Source organism: Cricetulus griseus, assembly GCF_003668045.3.
Source record: "Cricetulus griseus strain 17A/GY chromosome 1 unlocalized genomic scaffold, alternate assembly CriGri-PICRH-1.0 chr1_1, whole genome shotgun sequence".
In the NCBI taxonomy this organism is placed as follows: Eukaryota; Metazoa; Chordata; class Mammalia; order Rodentia; family Cricetidae; genus Cricetulus; species Cricetulus griseus.
Window position 1 is genome coordinate 218,268,945 of NW_023276807.1, and position 20,869 is coordinate 218,289,813.

At 49.7% G+C, this 20,869-nt stretch overlaps 1 protein-coding gene across 1 annotated transcript in view; it reads right to left on the reverse strand.

Annotated features, from left to right (window-relative positions):
- Gata4 (GATA binding protein 4) overlaps positions 1-20,869 on the reverse strand; it is a 69,394-nt gene that overhangs the window by 37,700 nt on the left and 10,825 nt on the right. The window contains 2 exon segments of the mRNA XM_027390356.2: positions 1,049-1,254; positions 1,256-2,123. Of these exon segments, the coding sequence (XP_027246157.1) occupies positions 1,049-1,254; positions 1,256-1,656 (607 nt within the window). The 5' untranslated portion in view covers positions 1,657-2,123.

Genomic DNA, 20,869 nt, shown 5'->3' on the forward strand with positions numbered 1-20,869 from the left:
GGGTCAGAGAATAACTTTAAACCTCTTCAAAGCCTGAGCCTCTACTCAGGAGACAAACTAGCGCTGGGAGTGGCAAGGGATAGACTTTACTCTTCAAAGTGACGGCAAATGCAAAAGGCCTTAGCACTTAGTAGGTAGTCAATAAATGTTAACTTTGTTTCTCAAGTCTGCACTTCCTCCCTTCCCCAAGAGCCAGCTCCATCCAAAGGCCACCTCCAATCTTCTCTAGAAATTCTACACGAATAAGGCCTTTGGCATTTTGCATGAATGAACAGTCTCTTTCCTTTTTTTTTTCCTCCAGCCCAAGTGGCCAGGGCCCCACCGAAGTGTCCGTGTATAGATCGTGTAAGCGGGGCAAGCTGGCAATCCCTTCAGGTCTGACACTGGTGGGAACACTACAGGCCATCGGTATTGTTAACCAGGCCTTTCTAAGAAGAGGTGGTTCTAGGGCTGCAACCTTGCCAAGTCTCCATTTAACTCAGACATTATAAAGAAGCCCCTCTGCGCGTTGTCTCCATGCACTGGCCCAGGTGTTTGAGCAGGAGAGTGGCATCATGGGACCCCACAGTGCGCCTGAGGACAGACTGGCAGGTTAAACATGTTTGACCCACTCTGGCGCGGTCTCCTTTACTGATCTCTTCCTTATTTCCGGGTGTGAAAACCCCCACCGGAAAGTCATCTGCCACCCTGAGGGATCCTCCAACCTGGCTGCCAAATGGCGCAGATCCCAGGTTTGCTGAGGACTCAGAAGAAGGGCTGGAGGAAGTGGGGGGCTGGATCCCAGGGATCAGATCGCCAGACTGTTCCAGCCGACCCAGCACCTCTCACTATCACCCAGAGGCTATGCAGACCAGGCCACCCAGTTACAGAAGGCTATTGCTGGACTCCAGTGGCCTGGCCACTCATCATCAGAATGGCCCACCACCACGAGCCTCCGGTTTCCAGGCTACCTTCCTAGAATGCTCACAGCATTAAGGACGCCCCTAACCGCAACAGAGTTGGGACAGCTGAATGCCTCAAACAGGACTCAAAGCCCTTCAGTACTCACCGAGATTGGGGTGTCGGGCAGGGTTGGCCCGTCCGGGCAAGCTGTGCAGAACTGGACTGTCGAAGGGGCCTGCTGAGGCGGCGGCCGCGGCCCAAGATGCACCCACGTCGGCCATGTAGGCCGGGTAGGGGCTTGAGTAGGAGCCTGCGAAGCCGGGACGCCCGTACTGCTCTCGGCCAGCCAGGCCCGCGCCGGCCGCCCCGCCCACTGCTGTAGGCTGCGGCTTCTCGGGCGGCGGCGGCAGCGGCTGCAGCCGCCAGGGATCCGGTGGTCCCCGGAAAGGAGAAGCGCGGGGACACAGGTGGCGGGGTGTAGGCGGCTCCCTCGGCTCCAGCCTGGCTCCAGCCCGGGCTGCCCTGCTGGGTCCCTGGACCCGCACCCGACTGGGCAGCCCCGGAGCTGCCACCCGAGGCGGCTCCGGACGCAGCGCCCCCTCCTCCGCCCTGCAGGTAGGACAGGCCAAGCACAGAGGACGGCACCCGCGGCGTGGGCACGTACACAGGCGAGGACGCGGCGCCCGCACTGTGCATGAAGGCGCCGGGGCCACCCGCCTCGTAGGCGCCGGGCGGGGGGCCGTGGTTGGCGGCCATGGCTAGGCTTTGGTACATGGCCCCAAGCTTTGCGTCGGTGTCCTCTCTTCACTTGCAGGTCAAGGAGCCACGGGGGCACAGCAGACCAAAGCGACAAGAATTAGAATGCAGGTGTGTGTAACTGTCACGAAAACGGAGATCAAAAATCAATGGGGAGAGGGCCAACTCGCTCAAAATACATACGATTTAAATACAGCAACAGAGGAGCAACCTCTTGGCTCTCTGGTTTGCTCAGAAAAAAATCCCCAATTGGATTTGTGGTTGTTCCAGGAGGTAGTGCATCCTGCACTCCTCTCCAGGGCCGGGAGGCTGGAGGTGCCCAGGACGGAGGAGCCGAGACTGGGCTTGAACACCCTGAGCAGACCTTCGGATCACCCACCGGCTGGATGTGCCTAGTAGCCGCGCTCCTCCTGCTGCATACCCAAGCTATGCTGCTGGCTCCAGCAGGGCTTCAGGGAAGAGGGCCCTTCACTGCAGCAGCAGTCCTGAAAGAGAAAATAAAGCACAGGTGAGAGAAATTCATCCCCAGGGCTTTCAGAGCCACGTTCAGCGTTCCTGTTTTCCGTCGCTTCTCCCACACCTGAACGCAACCTCCCTTCTCTAGCCCAGCTTCTGAGGTCGCGCAATACAGGCCCAAGCTGGCCTTTGTTTGGTCCAGGTCAGGCTGCGGGTGGCGGGTGGCAAGTATCTTAGAGGACCACCTAAGAGACTTGGGGTGTCGGATATGCAGTTGTCATTTGCAATCTGGGCCAATTATTTTTATATTGCTTATCAGGAAGGACTTTAGTTTTACCTTACACTCCAAGTACTTTTTCCCTCCTTTTTCCTTTTTTTCTTTCCCCAGAGTATTCTGTAAGTACAAGGTTTGGGGTTCCAGAGAACGTAAGTGACTCCAAAAAAAAAAAAAAAAAAAAAAAATCTCCGTCGTTTTTTATTTTTCAATTGTTTCCCCAGACCTTCCTCAAGCATTTTCTTGACCAAACAAGAACTGTAGATTGGGATGGGGGCGATGACAAACTTTATAAAAAACAGCAACCTATGAAAGTTTTGTTTGTAATCTTTAAAGAAGAGCACCTAGAGGTAGAATCTAAATGTTTATAAATGAGCAAGTGTTGGCGAAACCATAAAAAGGATTGTGAAACTCCTTAATCGCACTGTGCACCATGTGGGTGTCAAATCAGACAAGCTACACATTTCTGCAAATAGTTACATTTTAAACACTTTGCATTTTAAACACTGTATATGGGGACCAGAAAAGCAGAAGGGTTGAACAAGGTCACTACAGAACTCAGGAAACACTCAAGCTCACTAGCTGGCTCTTCCCTGTGGAACTGAGGCTCCACCAAAAGCAGAATTGATTCCCAGCACTCAGCCTCATCATTCCAGGCATCCTGTGTTTTGGCATTACCAGAGAATATGGTGTGTGTGTGTGGGGGGGGGCATGGCTCTATTTTCCAAACATACCTGTTATGTTTCAAGCCCTTCTCTCTGTGCCTCCATTAAGTAAAGGTGTCTAAATTTCCTTATTTTTACTTAAGAGGAAAATGAGGTATAGATGAGTTTGAAACTTGTTGGAGCTCAAAGTACACTTGAGAGGGGTGCCTACAGGCCTTGAGTATTTGGAATTCCCAACATACACACATCTCCCTTTAAGAAGAGGCCTCCTCTTATGATTGGTTTCTTTTTTTTAGTGCAACAATGCATTTGCAAAGATATTGAATGAACTAGCTACAAACCCTGGTCTGCCACTCCCTGAATAAATAACTTTAGACCCCTCAATCCTTCATCTGTAAAGTGAAAATTTTAAGGATACCTGTGCCTTATAGTCATTGGAGGATTGTGGATGGCAGCTATAATTTAATACACACAGAAAGTTTATAATCAGACCTTAGAAACTTATTAAACAGGCAGCCAGGAGATTCTACATATCGCTAATACATCAAAAGAGGGTACCTGGGATGCAATTTATACTTACATTATCTTTATTATTGTAAAAAAATCTGGAATGGGGTGTTTAATATACACACTAGTTTTCTTACCATCTTTGCATCATCTCTAGCAAAAATGGAATCATGACCAATTGTTTAGTATTTACTTTTTCAAAATATACAATAAACTATTGGCTTGACAGTTGAGACATTTCCTTTTAGCAAGTTTGGCTGGAGGATAGATACACGAAATTTGATGTGAAGTCGCCAACTCTTCCTTTATAAAGAGAAAGACAAAAAGCTCTAAACTAGAAATCATGGGGTTTTGATAAGCAAATATGTAGATTTATGTTGATAAAAATATCCATTATTCAATTTTTGAAATCAAATAGTTGGCCTAATTAATTGTATTTTCTGTAATTTCAACTCAGGAATTTTTTTTTTAAGTATGTGAGTTTTCTTTTCTCGACTAACAAGTTAAAGGAAGAGATTTGGAGTTCTGTAATCTAATTTACAGTGTACTTGCCAGGTTAACTTGCAAGCTTGAAAAAACGCAAGCACTAAATCAGTTGAGGTCTCTTAGAAGCGCTCTGCAGTTTCAAATGGCTGATACTTTAACCTGAAGTTGGGTTACTAGAACAATAGAAGGTGGAGAAAATACTCTTTTCTCTTTCTGGAAAGGCCGAAAACTGTTCCCTTAGGTGGATTCCCGCCCGCCTGTGATCCTGGCCCAGCGACCTCCAGATTCTCACTAGCCCGGCCCAGAGTTTTCTCTGTCTTTCGAATCACTCCACAAACTTTCTCAAGCAGAAAGAAAACTTCTACCTTCTCTTTTCACAATTTAGCCCACATCTCTTTTAGAACCTGTTTTTGAGAGTTGGAAAATGCAACACGCCATAACGTGTCCCTTTACAGATCTTTCCGTGCGGCTCGCGCTCGCGCGGTGGCTCTAGTACCGCCGCCACACTGAAAATTGTCACCAAAAGTAAATAAATAAATAAATAAATAAATAAATAAATAAATAAATAAAATCATATGCTGGCCTCAGAAACGAAACTCGGCCGGCCTCAACATACAGTTTTCCTTTTTTTGGACGTCCGAAGCGTCATTCCTGGCTGCCTTCCTTTTCCAAAGGTACAGGAAATAAATTCCCAAGGTGTTTCCCAGAAGTGCGGCCTTGTTGCAGCTCTGCCAATGGCTCGGCCCCTCACTACCTTCTTCCCTTGAACCGAAAAACCTCTCTTCCTTCCACCTGGTGAAACTTTACCACCTAGACATCTGTCTCCCAAGGAGAGCAACTGCCCAGTTGCTCTCAGGCCACATCCAATCAATATAATATATGGATGAGGAAGCCAGAGATGGCTAGCCAGGAACGTCCCGGATGTCTGCCATGGGGGTTTTGGCCTGCTTTCTCCCCGAAGTAATGAGGGTGCGCAGTAGTCAGCAGTGCGCAGCACACACAATTCCTGAGCCCTAGTCTGGAGTTAGAGGAGGTTGGCTAGAAAGCAGTAGGAAGCAGAAAAAGTCGGGAGGCCGCCGAGCTTCCTCCAGATCTCCCCCAGGTCCCATTGCTGCCTGCTGCCGCCACTAGGTATTCCCCCGAGTCGCAGACTGGAGACACTCCTCCGTCTGAGCCCCAAAATGTAGGAGCTATGTGGCCTGACATAGGTCAGTGAATCAGAGAGATTACAGGGCCCTGGCCTGTGGGGTGCAAAGCAGAACTGGAGAATCTGCACACAGGGCTGATTAAAAGTGGTCAACCTCCCCCCCCCCCAGCAATCCAAGCGCACCTCTCGAGCACCCGTGGGTTTTTGCTCCTAATCAATCTCACTCGATCTAAAGTTTTTGCTAGGCCAAAGTTAAAAGCAGAGCGGGCTTTAGCCAATCTGGGAGCACTGCAGTGACCCGCGTCTCCTTTCCCACTACCATGCTTCCCTCCCTATTCTAGACAAACTGGGGCAGCGGACTACTGAGTTTCGCCTGCCCAGCAGGGAGTCGGGGAGCCCTACCTGCCCAGGACGAGCCTCTCGGAGAGCCAGCGCGCTCTCCCAGCACCCGCGCAGTTGCAGCGGCGGAGCCTCAAGCGGCCACTCTGCCGGCCTATCGCTTGTTCCTTGCTCCTGGCGCCGTTCTCCGGGCCCCCGCGCTAGGATCTCCAGCGCTGACTGGCCTAAGGGAGTCACGTGCAAGGGCAAGGGGCGGGGGTGTGCGGCCGCGGCTGCACCTCCGCCCGGCGTCCGCCTTCGGGGCTGGTCCCTAAGCTCCCCCAACAGGCAAAGTCCATGCGCGCAGATCTCGGAGAACCAAAGCACTCAGTACCGCCGCCGGGCTCTGTCCACCCTACAGCCAGACGACCTGGCGGCGCGCTGCTCCGCCAAGGATTGTTTTATTCTCTAGTTCCTTCTCTTTCCTCCCACCCTCAGTGGCGCACGTCCAGCCGCGGTGGGCAAGGGGCGGGGCTGGCAGAGGAGAAGGCGAGCTCACGAGCTGGGCTCTTGGTCGCCTGTGAGGCACTGGGTCACCTAGGGTACCTGCCTGGCTTCAGATCTACCTGGCCCCGGAGAGCGTCAGAAGGTACTAAAATCCGAACTAGACCTTTAGGTCGGTGCCTAGAGACCCAAGCGTCCTTTTCACCTTCCCACCAGGCGGTGGAGACTGCAAGGCGCCGAGAACTTGCCACCAGTCCAGGAGTTTATGTATTTATACAAAACACGCACCCCTCGCCACTCTGTTTCCAAGTCCTGCGGCTTCCTGTCCCTTCTCATCTGTCCCTGTTCTCTCAGCAACTCTCAGCGGCTGGGGTCCAATCAAAAGGACGAAGTGGGAGTTGAAGACCCTGTCTCCAAAGTTAAAGCCCATCTAGGGGCTGTTTCCCCCCCCCGCCCCCCAGTGGGGACAGGGAGGGTGTCAGACCTGAGTTTGGAGTCGGCGTCAGGGCTTGTAGGCCCTGACGCAGCGGGGCAGTGAGGGGAGAGTCCCTCAGACAGGTCTAAAGGTTAATAGAGCAATCACAGGGCCCTATTACCGCGTAAAAATAACCCATCGATTACCACAGCCTTCAGCCGCAGATAACAACTCGCTGGTGGCTCTCACGCTTTGGGCTAACCTTTTTTTTTTTTAAGGCCTCATTTCTCTCCTCAGCACAGGTTTCTCATTCAAGATTAGAGGGGTCAGGAGAGGGCTGGAATACCACCCGGTAAGAAACCTGCACAGCCAGAGAAAGCTTGGTATGGCACCCGCTCCCGGAGTTGGGGATCGACAGCAGGCCAGTGCACATACACCCCAGGCGCTAGGGACAGGCTGGGACGCTGAGCGAATTGAAAGGAAAAACCCGTGGGACCTTGGCCAACCCGCGGGGATCTCAGGAAAATCCCAGAGGAAGGACTGAGAGCGGCTGCGTGGGGGGAATTCTCTTTTCCAAACCAAAGGGGCCGAGGTCCAGAGTGGCTGTAGAGGAGGAGAGAAAGCTGAGGTCGTCAGGATTGCTGAGCTCCCAGAGTCTGGTCCGACTCACCAGGGGTGCCGCTAGTTTGAGCCCTTTGACGCCCGGGAAGCTGCGGCCTCACTAGGGTCCCTTCTCCAGCCCCCCACTCCCAGCCTCATCCTAAACAATGCCTGGACATTATCAGGCGCTTGAAGGTTCCAGGTCTGGTAAAGTTTTAGGGGCGATATTCTGGGGATCCCAGAGGCCATCGCTGAGCATCAGCGAACTTCCCAAGCAAACTCGGATCTGAACCTCTCAGATGCACGAAGAGAATGGTATGGCCCTTGCTTTATTTACAAGGAACCCTCAGCCACCCGGGGAGCAGGAGAGACGCGAAGCCAAAGGCGGCCCATGGCATTAGAGTCTCTCTCTCTCTCTCTCTCTCTCTCTCTCTCTCTCTCTCTCTCTCTCGCTCTCTCTCTCTCGCTCTCTCTCCCTCCCTTAATCCCTCCTTCCTCTCCCCCCTCTCTCCCTCCTGCCACCCCACTTGTGTGCTGTGCCAAAGATTTCAGACCTGCCTTTCTGTAGCAACCCTCATAGATCAAAATGTGCTAAGCTTGGGGACCAGGCCCAGCATTTCTGGTTGTGTTTGTCACCACAGAGCCTGGGACTTGAGATTTGGGGTCTGGGGAAGCAACCATGTGATTCCTCAGAGTCCCCAAGTTCTCTGGCCGCTGCCAAGGGGCATTCTCCCTGGTGTGGGATGGACCTTAGCTAGGTGGTGTCCTGACTCTATCACCACACATCAGCCTTCCCAGAACTCAGCTCCTAACATTTTAGAGTGAGGGCGCCGGTGCTGTAGCTCAGTTGGTAGAGTGCTCTCAGCCTAGCTAGCGGGAAGTCCTGTTTTGCCTGGAGAAGGTGGAGGCACACTTTAATCCCAGTAACTCAGGAGGCAGAGGCGGGTGGATCTTTGAGTTTGAGGCTAGCTTGATCTACAGAGCAAGCTCCAGGACAGGCAGGGTTACACAAAGAAACCCTGTCTCGAAAAACCAAAATAAAATAAACGAGGATCCCCTCGAGTCAAGCTGGGGATATTGCTCCGTGTGGGTGTTAAGAACCTCGAGTGGAGTCTCTAAGAGAGACGCGTGATTCTTAGCTCTTGCTTGCCAGGATCTAGTAGGCCATTTTTCCCCTCCAGGCCTCCAGCAGGCCATCTCCTGCTGGGCTGAGAGCTGTGAGCCCAAGGCCGGAGACAATTCTCTGACTCTGCAAGGCGCCTGGGACAGAGACATTTGTTTCAGCTTCCTGTGACTTAACCCCCACACTTTGGGTCCCACACACCAAATTTCTCCTGGTGTGTGGGCTGAGAGTCAAACCAGACGCGTTTCTTGGGCGCTTTTGATTTTTCCCTTGTTCCCTCCCTCCCTCTCTTTGCCTCCGACCCTTCTTTGCTGGAACCAGAGGAACCAAGGAGACCTCTGTACGTTGCCAGGAGCGGGGAGCATTTCAAGGCCTTGCAGGCTGGAGCTGGAGGGGGGTTATCGGCTGCTTAGAGAGGTTCCCAGGCTCCTCTCAGACTAGGGAGGCCGCTGGGAGGAGGGGGGCTGGGCACTCTGAGGTTCAGACTTGGCTATTTTTAAGGAGGACGTCCCTGGGATGGCCGGGGAAGGGTGGCCCAGCCCCACTCACGTTCCTCTTTCCGCTTTCTTTTCTCATGGTCTACGGGCAGAAACCACCTTTTTAGATCTTTTTTGCTCATGGGGGAGGTGGAGTGCCTGAAGTTTTCCATAATAAAACGGACTTGGGCGAGCTAGTCTCTTCAATAATCCTTGAAGCACCAAAGAATAAATCTATTCTTTGCTCCATGAAGGATCCTGAGACTTAAGCCCATCTCTGACCTAGCAGAAACGAAACTGTAGGCTTCTGAACACGAACATACAAGAGAAATTGGGACTCGAATTCCCTCGAATTAAAAAATAAACAGCAGATGTTGGGCTTCACACTAAGGCCAAGGGAGATTTACTCCCCAGAGCCGGGCATCAGCGTGTGCCCCCGGAATCCATGTAGTTTGGTTTAAACTGTGGGCAACGTCGAGCTGAGCGCCACAGAGTCAGCGTTTCTGGAGGCGGATGCTTATCCGAATTCTGCGGGAATCGACTCGTGAGGGGAAAGAATCTGCAGCTTGGACAGTTTCCAGTGTCCTGTAATCGGAAACAGAAGCCAGAGGGAAGACCATAGAAATCCACCTTAGCCTCATAGAACCCCAGACGTAGGTGCGCCTGTGCAAAGGCGTTGGGTTCCATGTGCAAAGTGACCCGCGCCAAACGAAAGCGGCCGGTCCTGTCCTCACAGTGTCCTTGAATTCCCCAATTCCCCAGGAGGAGCCTGACGCAATCTCCCTCCCCTCAGTGATTGTCAGCCCACACCGCGAGATCCCCTGAACAAGCCGCTGGGCGCACCCCATTCTGTTCAAGGAAGAATGAAGAACCAATTAACCAGAAAGACCACGCCAATGTAGATGTAGCCCCCTCCCGGCACTCCCCCACCCCAGCCCTGGGCTGTGAGCTCGAGGGATTCCAGGTGGAAGAGGAACAGACGTAAACTCCCCATTCATACAAACCCCAGAACTAGCCCCCACACCCAGGGTGGAATCTTGAAGTCCTACTCCAGGAGGAAGTAACTCTTTAAGAATAGTCTCGCTTTTAAGAATTTTTCAGTGTTGTAAACCGAAGCCTTGCCTTCCTCACAGACCTCGGAAAATGCTTCAAGGTGCTTCCAGTCTGGAGACCAGTTAGTGGCATATTTTACAGTCACTTCTAAACTACCGGTCACGCTCCTATTTTATTTTTCTTTGGGAAAACGACATCGCCAAGCAAGACCGAGAAAGAGTTTCCTCGTCATCTTTAAAATAACCCAGAAAGGTTGGGACTCAAATTCTAGGTGCTAAGTGTATGTGGAGGCAGCAGGTCTCCAATTGAAGACTACAACCTTACTTCTTAATCTTCTAATATTAATAATAATAATATTCTAATAGCAGCCGTAAAATGCTTTTTGTAACAGCAGTTTTACTTTTTTAATCTCCAAATTCCTTTTATTGTGCTTGTCTGACATTTAAAAATTCAAAATCAATTTAGAACAAAACCGTTTGTGTCTCATAGTCTAAGAAAGCCCAAAAAGCCTTATGTATTTCTTTTTTCTTTCTTTCTTTTTTTTTTTTTGCTAAGATTGTGGATGATGCCAGAGGCTTTGTGAATGGGGAGGGTGCTCTTCAGTCCAGGGCCCCAGTTTTGGCAAGGTGGCCATTGGGTCTGGGATCCCAGAGCTGTAGTCCTGAAATAGACTTGCTGACACCCACTCCTCCCGCAGACCCTCCTTCTGGCTTCCCCAAGGACTCCTCTACCCTTCCTAAGGGAAAGGCATCCACCAGGAAAGCTGAGAGAGGGAGCTGCAGACACCCGCTGGATGTCCAGGTATTCCCAGCCCCAGTAAGCACAGTCTCCTGAGACTACAGGCTCATGCTGCTGTCTGTAGGAGTCATCTCTTAGAGATCTAAGGTGCCACTATTCCGATACTTTGGGGAAGCTCCATTTGTTCATGCGTGGAATCTTTCTTCCTCATTTATACTTTTGAAGTCACCCAGGGGTAGTATTGTACCCAAAGACAGAGCACCACTAATCCCCTATGGTGATATTAAATATCCATTCGATTTCTCCTTAGGACTTTCATCCCTGGGGTTAGAAATTCGTTTGTAGTTCTGACACACCTCTTCACATCACCACACCCTCCAGAAAGTAAGGTCTGTGAGGTAAAAACGAAGGCTAATGCACAGTAGGTGTTCAGTGAGTATTTGCTGAATGGTTGAATTGGGGGCGGGGTGGGGGAAGAAGTTTGCTCATTTGCTTTGTTTGAAGCAGAGACCTGCTGTGTAGACTAGGCTAACCTTAAACTCAAAGAGATGTCCCTCTTTCTCTGGTTCTGCCTTTTCTTCCCTTAAAATAGTGTGCCACAAGGCAAAGAGGGGGCAGTTAATAGCATCTCTGGTGTTGCGAAGAGAGCACAAAGCTCTTTTTATAAGGTTCGGTCCTTGGGTGGTACAAAGCCTTCCCACCCAGTCTCAGAGGAGGGACCCAGGGCCAAGGACAGAATCTGCAGAGGGCTGATTCAGCCCTGGTGGAACATATTCCTAACTACAGATTGCCCACCAAAATCTAAGCTACACCTCAGGAAACAGCAGAAGCCCTGAAATGGGCACAAAGAATAGATGTCTGGGTGTAGACTGGATGCTTGCTGTTAAGTTTAGCAGGATCCTAGAGAATCAACCCTCCAAGGAAGGCTGCTAGGTGCATGGCTCTGACATCTCAGAAGGCCCAGAGCCAGACATTCTGGAGGAACAGGGGACTGTCAGATACCAGGACAGGGGAAAATTGAAGGATGGGGAGGAAAAACACAGAGGAAGGAGAGAAAGAAATAAAGCAGGCAGAGACCAGGAGTGGGGGAAGGAAGGAAGGCATGAGGTCCAGGTCCAGGGCTAGACAAAGCCTAAATGAGATGGGTTCATATCATGCATTCGATCTGCATTTCTTAAATACTGTTGTGTGCACAGAACGTACAGGGGTGGGAACTTGGTGTTGTGCTGGCCAGCTTCTTTGCATAAAACAAAGACAGACAACAAAAACAACAAGAAAAAATGAATCAAATAGGTAGAATGTCACATGGCAGATACAGTGTATGGGGACTTGGGGGTGGAGGTTTGGGACACACAAAGATACAAAACTAGCCAGAAGGGTTAGGGCTAGGTGCTAAAGGAGGGGGCCATCCCAGGACAAAGCTATACAGGACTGGTGAACTCCGCTCTTCAGATTCTACAACTGTACACCAGCACCCACCCTCACCCCAAGGACTCCCAACACAGGAGCAACCCTGAGAGTCCCCTGGAACCTGACGTTTGCAGCTTGGACTTGCTTCCGAACAGGCGGCCTCCCCCTCATCCCAAGGTGGCCGGAAAGACCCCAGCACCCTTCACCTCACCCTGGGAGCCAGAGGTGACCCCTGAGCCAGAGAAGACGCCCAAGCAGGCGCCGCGTGTGCAACGTGGCGCCCAGAGAGACAGGAAAGTGTCAAGGAAGCCCGAAGCCCAAGTGCAAAAACAGCTTCTGACTCAGACCCAGAACCAAGCTGGGGCGGGCGGCGGGGGGGGGGGGGGGGGGCGGGGAGTCGAGGGGCGGCGAAGGAGGCTGGAAGTAACACTGTCCCGGGCAGTCACCTACCACTCCGGGCTGACCCTTCCTAGTCAAGGACCAGCAACAAAGCCGAGTCCATCCACTTCTCAGGTGCCTTTGGAGTGGACATTCCTCTCCCTCTCCCGATTCCAGAACCTCTAGGTTGGGAAACAATCAGCACCTTGCTTCCACAGAAAGTGGACAGGGAGCTTGGAATCTGGACTACTAGGGCTCCCGCTGCGGTCACAACGCAGTTAGTTATGGTTTTCTGAACCAAGCCTCACACAGCACTTAGTGGTTGGTTTCAACTTTTCCTTCTTTGGTTAGATGAGGGACAGGGTGTACTTTCCTTAAAGTCTGGGTTCTTTCTCAGAGATGCTAATGAATAACAACTTGTAAGGTACAAAGATTTGAAGGGGAAACAGCCAAGGAGCAAAGAAATGGATTAATGGGTACCGAAGTACTGGGGGCAAACAGTGCTCCTGGAAAGGTGGCCAGCTCCAGACAGCAACCCCTCCATCACACTTCACTGAACACAGAAAGTAGAGTGGGACCTTTCCTTGGGGAAAGGGGTAGGATTCAGATTTGCCTACCAGGAAGTCTCCAGAGATGTCCATTTCCGGATGCCACACTGCTTTCCAATGGGTGGGGCAGAGGAGAGCAGAAAAAGGCAGAGCAGGTAAGCACTGTCTTATGCCATAGGCCATCAATCAAGAGACATTGATTCCTCAATAAGCACAGGACTAGTTTACTCCAAAGCTGATTTCCCTACTCTCTTCCCCATGCCACATTTTGTTAGGGATAATGTCATTCTTGCTCTTTCTTTTGCAGGTTGTTCAGATACTCTACTGTTTGCAATGTACATTGGAATAGGAAAAGCTTCGTTTATTGTATTTATTTATGTGCTTTTTAATAAACAAACAATGCAATTTATTGTTTTCTATGTAGCCCTGGCTGTCCTTTTTTTTTTCCCCCAGTTGCTCTGGAACTTTTTCTGTAGATCAGGCTGGCCTCAAACTCAGAGATCTGCCTGCCTTTGCCTCCCATGTGCTGGAAAGGCATGTGCCACCACTGTCTAGCAATTTTTATTTATTGCTTTTAATTTTTAAAACAAAATCTTCTGTGGTCCAGGGAGGCCTCAAATTTGCTATGTGGTTGAAGATAGAGGATGACCTTGAACTTCTGATCCTCCTGCCCCTACCTTCAGAGTCTAGAACTAACAGCATGGGCCACACCCCCCTGGGGAGTTTCACACATGCTAGGAAAACACTCCAATACTAGCTGGGCCACATGCCCCTCTTTCCAGTGTTTTGTTTCACATACCAAAAAAGTATCACTGGTATCTAAAAAACCTACAGGCTTGTTCATAATTACTCCAAACTGGGAAGCTCAAGTGAGAGACAAATAAACCTTACATCCATCTATGCAACAGAATAGTGTTGAGCAACAAAAATGAATGAATTGCAACTACACCCAAGGGCATGAATAATCTGAAATGTGTTCAGTGTCATGGAAGAAGACTCAAAGGACTATATTTTAAGAAACATTTATGTAGGACATTCTGAAAAAGACAAAACCATAGCAGCTGAAGACAAATCAGAGGCAGCCAGGGCCACAGAGTAAGACAAAGTTACATGAAAGGGGTGGTGACAAGAGCCGAGAATTAGGAGCAGTGCTAGGATGGTTCTGATACCTTGATTGTTTTGGCGTTTACATCATTGCTGTGTTTGCCAACACACAGAGAACTGTACAGTAAAACGGGTAGGTAGGTTTACAATACGGAGAGAACATGTCAATAAATCTGACAGTAAAAAGCAGAAGAGAGGTGGGGAGGCAAGATAAAATTCTCCAGTCCCCCCCTCCTCTCTGCCTGATTCTCCGTCTCCAGGGAGCTTCACACCCCTAGTATGCGTTTGACTCCACTTCCTACACTCACTAATGTGACCCTCCCCTCCCCTCCTCTCCTGAGAAGCCTGAAGCCAGGCAACAGAAGACACCGATTGCTGTCCTCAGGCATCAACCTCCGGACTACCTGGGCGGATACTGGAGCTGGGAAGCCTGGGTAGCCAGCAAGACTGTTTTTGTGCAACCAAGTTCAAAGCTTGGGGGACTAGCAGGCTTTCTACCTGCTAGCGGCACTGATTGAGTCAAGGAAAACCATTGCAAACTCAGCATTTCTAGTACGGATAATATCCGGCCCCGCTTGTGCTCTCATGCCCTGTCACTGCCATTACACCCAAAACAACCCCAAGTGGTCCCCCCCCCACACACACATTCATTGTGTTTCCTGTTAGAAATGAAGCAGTCTGGCCTGGCCAGTTTCTGGACTGGGGTGCCTTGCCCAAGCCTCTAGAGGGGTTGGTAATGAAGCAGTAAGAAAATAAAAGGTGAGGCGGGAAAGGAAAAACTGAGTAGTGAAATGGACGCTAAGGTTTGCAGTTGGCACACCCTGAGCCAGCCCTATTTGGGGGAGAGAAAATGAAGGGCCACTGTGGGGCTACACCAGCCTCCACCTACCCTTAGAAGACCGGAATAAATCAGGAATGTGCTGAGACTTGCCTGTGGTGGGGTGAGGCTGACTACAAGGTCTGTAGGGGTTTTCAGGCCAGGTGTCCCGTCCCCTGGCCCTGTCCCCCCCCCCCCAAGCTGCATGGTAACGATTCCCGCACAAGAGCTGCTGCTATGTAAAACCTCATTTCGTAGGTATGGACAATAAACTCAAGTTTCTTCTTATCAGTAAAGAAACCAACCCTGTAAACAGAATAAGGAAAGATAGATAAATGTATGAGGAGCTAACATGTTCTCTTCTTGGGAGAAACGGTAGTGTGAACCTGGAAATACTAAATAAATTCAAAGACACTTCCCCCCCAATCGCTCTTGAGTTTAAGTCTCGCGAATTAGTCCACGCTAGCTTAGAATTGTGTGGCCAGAACGGAGAATGGGACTGAAATTATAATCCCCTGCCTCCACTGCCCAAGTGCAGAGATTACAGGTCATCGTGGCTTGTGTATGGGGTCCAGCAGATACAGGCCAGCTAAGCAAGCTCTCTATCAACTAAGTTACACCTCGAGTTTTAATGTGTAGGAGTTTTACTGACAGCTTCCACTTAGCCCATTCTATTTGTCATACGTGGGTCACGATAGTACCAGCGTGGATGGTGCATGGACTGGATGTCAAGGTGAAGAGCCATAGGCTCGGCTCAGGTATCACAGCATGGTTGTGAGGCCCCAGGTGTGCCAGCACCCAGTCTGGCCTCTGTTTCCCCACTCAAGCAATGTAGGGGTCGCGCTGATCATTTCTAAGCAATCGGATGTATTTTTTAAGTCCTGGGGAGCCGGATGAGTTGTAGTGAAGAGAAGAGTGCTGCCTGCCACCCGGTGGCGTGAGTTTGAGCTTCGAGCATCGAGCCTCCGGGAGGCCCCGGCTCCCGCCCCGTGTACCCGCCGCCGCCCGCGCTGCCCCGGCTTGATGGATGGCCGCGGAGCCGGCGGCCTGTCAGGTCTTATTGATGAGGTGCGCGCTGACCGCCGCCGCCTTACCCGAGGCGGCGGGAGGCGAGCGCGGGCCGGTGGGAGGGCGCAGACTCGCCGGCGCTCGAGGTCAGCCCCCGGCCGCTGCCAGCGCCCCACTGGCGCGCCCCGGCCCGGCTCGGGGGCGCTGGAGGCCGAGCCTGGCGCCCTGCTCGCCGGCCGCGCTTCCTTCCCGGCCCTGCGTGTCCTCGGCCTGGGCTCTTACCGCTCCGCAGCGCCGCTCGCGGTCAAGGCGGACTCCGCGGCGTGGAGTATGCCCAGCCCTCCGATCGCTGACACCAACGACTATTGTATCCCACAGGCGTGTGTATACAGTGACAGATGACAGATAAGATGGCCCGGTAACTAAAGCCAAGTCCGTTTGCAGGTGAAGACAGCAGGGTCCCTTCGTTTTCTATTTTTGTATATATATATATATATATAATATATATATATATAATATATATATATTTCGAGACAGGGTTTCTCTGTTGCTTTGGAGGCTGTTCTGGAACTAGCTCTTGTAGACCAGGCCGGTCTCGAACTCACAGAGATCCGCCTGCTTCTGCCTCCCAAGTTCTGGGATTAAAGGCCTCCGCCACCACCTCCCAATATAGAGGAAGGCCCAGGTTGAGCCTTCCTCCATTTTGGTTAGCACAAATGTTTTCCTCCCTTGGCCTTTGGATGGAGAAGAAGGCTTCCTGGCTCTTTATTATCTGAGGTCCAACAAACTGGAGAAACAGCTCCTGAGGCTTTACCTGTCCAGCGTTTTCTATGGAAAGCCTCCACTCCCTCCCTAGGATCACCTTCTCTGTTCTGGAACAGTAAAGCAAGAACATATCCTTTGACCAAGAACTAGAAAACAGGCTCCCTCCACTACCCCCCCTCCTTTGGGACCCGAGAAAAAGACAAGTGCTGGGATTAAAGGCCACCACTGCCCACCTGGCTCCAGGAACATACTCTTGGTTCCACATAATTCATAGTTGGGAACCCCCAATCATTAGTACTCAACTCAGGTTTTTGTTTGTTTGTTTTGGGTTTTTTGTTTTCGCTTTTGAGACAGAGTTTCTCTGTAGCTTTGGAGCCTGTCCTGGAACTCACTCTGTAGACCAGGCTGGCCTTGAACTCACAGAGCTGCCTGCCTCTGCCTCTTCCTCTTCCTCTGCCTCTGCCTCTGCTCTGCCTCTGCCTCTCTGCCTCTGCTCTGCCTCTGCCTCTGCCTCTGCCTCTGCCTCTGCCTCTGCCTTTGTGGAGTGCTGGAATTAAAGGCCTGCGTTACCACTGCCTGGCTCAACTCAGTCTTAACCATAGATAATAAATGTGTTCTACAAAGAACTCAAAATGGGAGGCCTAGTCTAGAATAGTGGTGCATGCCTTTAAACCCAGGGCTCAGCAGGGGATGTCTGTAAGTTTCAGGGCCACATAGAAAGATCCTGTCTCAACAAACAAACAAACAAAAGCAAAAGGGAGGGGGACTGAAAAGATGGCTCAGTGGTTAAGAGCACTGGCTACTCTTCCAGAGGACCTGGGTTCAATTCCCAGAAGCTACTTGGCAGTTCACAACTAACTCAGTCTACTCCCAAGGGATCTACCTTCCCCCTCTTCTGGGCCTGTGCAGACACTGTACATGTATGGTGCATACATATACATGCAAGCAAAATACCCATATACATAAAACAAAAATAATGGAAAAAATGTAAACAGGTGCCCATTTGAATGTATAAGAAAAGGCTTAGACCGTAGGTGAAACTTTCAGCCATTCCCTGGGTGAACATTCATTGAATAACTGGCTGTTACTATATTCCCTACATGTTGCCAAGTATGTAGTCTGAGCTACCTCACTCTACACAGTCTACTTTACCATTTTATGGGCAAAAGAGATGGACAGCTGTAGCTACCCAGTACCTTGTCCAGTTTAGTATGAGCAAAGCCAAGATTAAGATTGAAGTTGAAGCTGGGTGGTGGTGGTACATGTTTTTAATCCCAGCACTCAGAAGGCAGAGGCAGGCAGATCTCTGTGAGTTGGAGGCCAGCCTGGTCTACAGAGTGAGTTCCATGGACAGCTAAGGCTGTTACACAGAGAAATCCTGTCTTGAAAAACAAAACAAACAAAAAGATAGAAACTCAAATGGGTTGATCCCAGTGCCCAGACACAACTCCTTGGAGCAGTGAATCAATATTGTGAGGGACACAGATGGGAAGTATTGTCATCCCCCTTTAAAAATTGCCACCCCAGGCCTGGCGTTGGTGGCACACACCTGTAATCCCAGCACTTGGGAGGCAGAGGCAGGAGGATCTCTGTGAGTTTGAGTCCAGCCTGGTCTACAGAGCGAGTTCTGGGACAGACTCCAAAGCTACACAGAGAAACCCTGTCTCGAAAAACAAAACAAAACAAAACAAGCCACCCATACCAGAGTCAACTTCCCTTCTGCCTCTGCTTCCAAACTCATTATATTTCTTTATCTTCTTCATACCTAACTGTATGTGGACACCTCTCCCCTAAATTTCAGTCTCCTCATGGGAAAAAATCATATGTATTTCCCATAGCTTCTAACGTGTAGTAGATTTTGTAGTTGTTTTTATGTTGAATTAAGGGTCTAGAGAGATGATGACCCAGTGGTTAAGAGCACTGGCTGCTTCTGCAGAAGACCCCGGTTAGGTTCTCAGAACCTACATGGTGGTTCTCAGCCATTTGTCACTCAAATTCCAGGGGATCTGACATCTTCTGACCTCCAAGGGTACTAGGCATGTACATGACATACATGCATGCGTGCAGACAAACACTCACACACATAAAATAAAAATAAATAAAGCCCCCAAAGATGTTATTAAATTTTAAAAATTGGGCTTGACTGCTTATGCACTATACACGAAGTGCTGTTTTTTGATTCCCAGCACTACATAAACTGTGTGTGGGGAGGTGAGGATATGTGATCCCAGCATTTAGGAGGTAGGAACAGGAGAATCAGAAGTTCAAGTCATCCTCAGCTACATTATGAATTTGAAGCCAGCCTCCCTGGGATACATGTAACCCTGAATTAATTAATTCAGAAAATTGGAGGTTTCAACCTATCCCTATGCTATGTAAATCTTCCTCTTACACACAATCAGGAGTGTAGCAGAAACAACTGCAAAATTGTAAGCTAGCTCAGAGAGGCTCTTGTAGGGACAATGCCACGTGATGCTTCATCAGCACCATAACCAGAGTTCCCTGTTAGTGGTGACCACGGCCCCAGGTACCTTTGGCCCACTTATCAGTTCTGCACCAGCCTCTCTGGCATTACTGTGGAGCACTGTCCAATCCAAATGATGTAATTAGCATCCAGAGAGCGTTACAGACTTTCCTGAATTACTGAGTTTTTGGTGGCATAGCTAGGACTATTGATGGCCAAGACTAAGGGTCTTGAGTGATCATCAACCTGCTTTTTCATTTCAGCATCCTAAGTGTAAATGTAATCCCCAGGGGATGAGGGGTGGCAAGAGGGCAGCCTGGGCTTCTGGGAAATGGGCCTGAAAGCCAGGGAACCTGGATTAGTTTTCACCCCTTTCAGAGATCTGGCCCAGTGATCTGTCCCAGCCAGTCATGGAGCTGGGCAAGTGGAGGGTTGAGGATTTGATAAAAGCTCTTGGGCACCCTATTCCCTCCTTAGACTGAGGACAAGCCATTCCAAAATCGGGCCTGTGTTATAGTGCTAGGTGAGCTTCCTAATAGTCCTGTGGATTAATACATATTCCAATGCTTACAATAAAGAAAATGGGTGCAGGGAGGTCACTATTACACAGGCATCTGGACCTGCCTTGTTCTAGTTCTCATTGTTGACCCATAGGTGACACAGTGTCCTGCGTTGCCTGAGACAGGTCCAATACAGCACATACTTGTATATTTACCCTCTGCATAAGTTACTTGAATTTGCTGAGCCGAGTGAGTCTGGGGTTTTGAGTAAACATCTTCCCTGTTCTCTTTCCAGTAGAGTCAGTGGTCATGTGCCTGAATACATAGGCCAGACACTGGACGAGTGAACAGAGCCGCGTGGTGGTGTCTTGAGGTGGGGTCTCATGGCTGCTGGGAGCAAAGTCACTTATTGGATTTGTGACTGCTCTGCTATTGATGTTGAACCTTGGGCCTGAGGTCTACCACTGGTGAACTGGGACTGATAAAAAAAATAATAAATAAAAAGGCAAACCAGCTTTCTGAATAGCAAGTGCATTGTCTGTGGATTTATTAGTGTTTCAACATATGCCCCAAATGTAATTATAATGAATGGACAGATCCCATCAGCTATCTTCCAGGCTGTTGGTGTTTCATGGCCTTTGGGATTAGGTTCTTGAAAGAGGCTTTCAATTCATGGTTTTATTTCTAGCTATGATGTCACTCAGCCCCCTCTCATGCTTCATTATTGGGGATGGACAAAGGACTTGTGCCTTCCTTAGACTTGACAGACAGCCTTCTCTTTCTTTCTGTTCATTCCCAGGCACACCGTCTTCTGACTCTAGAAGTTGTTCACCCCAAAGGCTCATGGGAATGAGATTTAGGTGTGTGCGTTTGTTTGCTTTCCATCTCATTAAACTTAAAAGGTAGCAGAAATAGTTGATGATTAATAATATAATTCCTTACAGTGTTCTACATGCAGTAGGTGCTCAATATTACTTAGAAGAATCAATTAGTGGCTGAATTCATATGAAGACCAAATATTGGGATCTATATAAGAAAATTGCCTCAGCTGGCAAAGGCACTTGCTGCCAAGCCTGATGGTCTGAGTTCCGTACCCAGAACCCACATAGTGGAAAGCAAGAACTGACCTTTTCAAGGTAACCTCCAACCTCCACATGTGTGACATGGCACATGTTTCCAAAGAGATTAATTTTACAGCCTGTTTGTGAAATGCATACACATTTCCTGAATATTTTCCTTTTTCTCATCCCAGGAGACCTGAGGTCTAGATACCTTATAAATGCACAGCTTTGTAGCCCATGCAGTTTTAGCCATTCTGACCTTATATGTGTGGGGTCTGAAACTGCTATTTGCCTCACTTTATAACTTGCACTTGCAGAGGCTAGATGATAAATGAGAGATGAATAATTCCTTATTGCTACTTATCTGCTCAATCTATAAACGAGTGTCAGCATTTGCTCAGTTGGGGTTAAAGC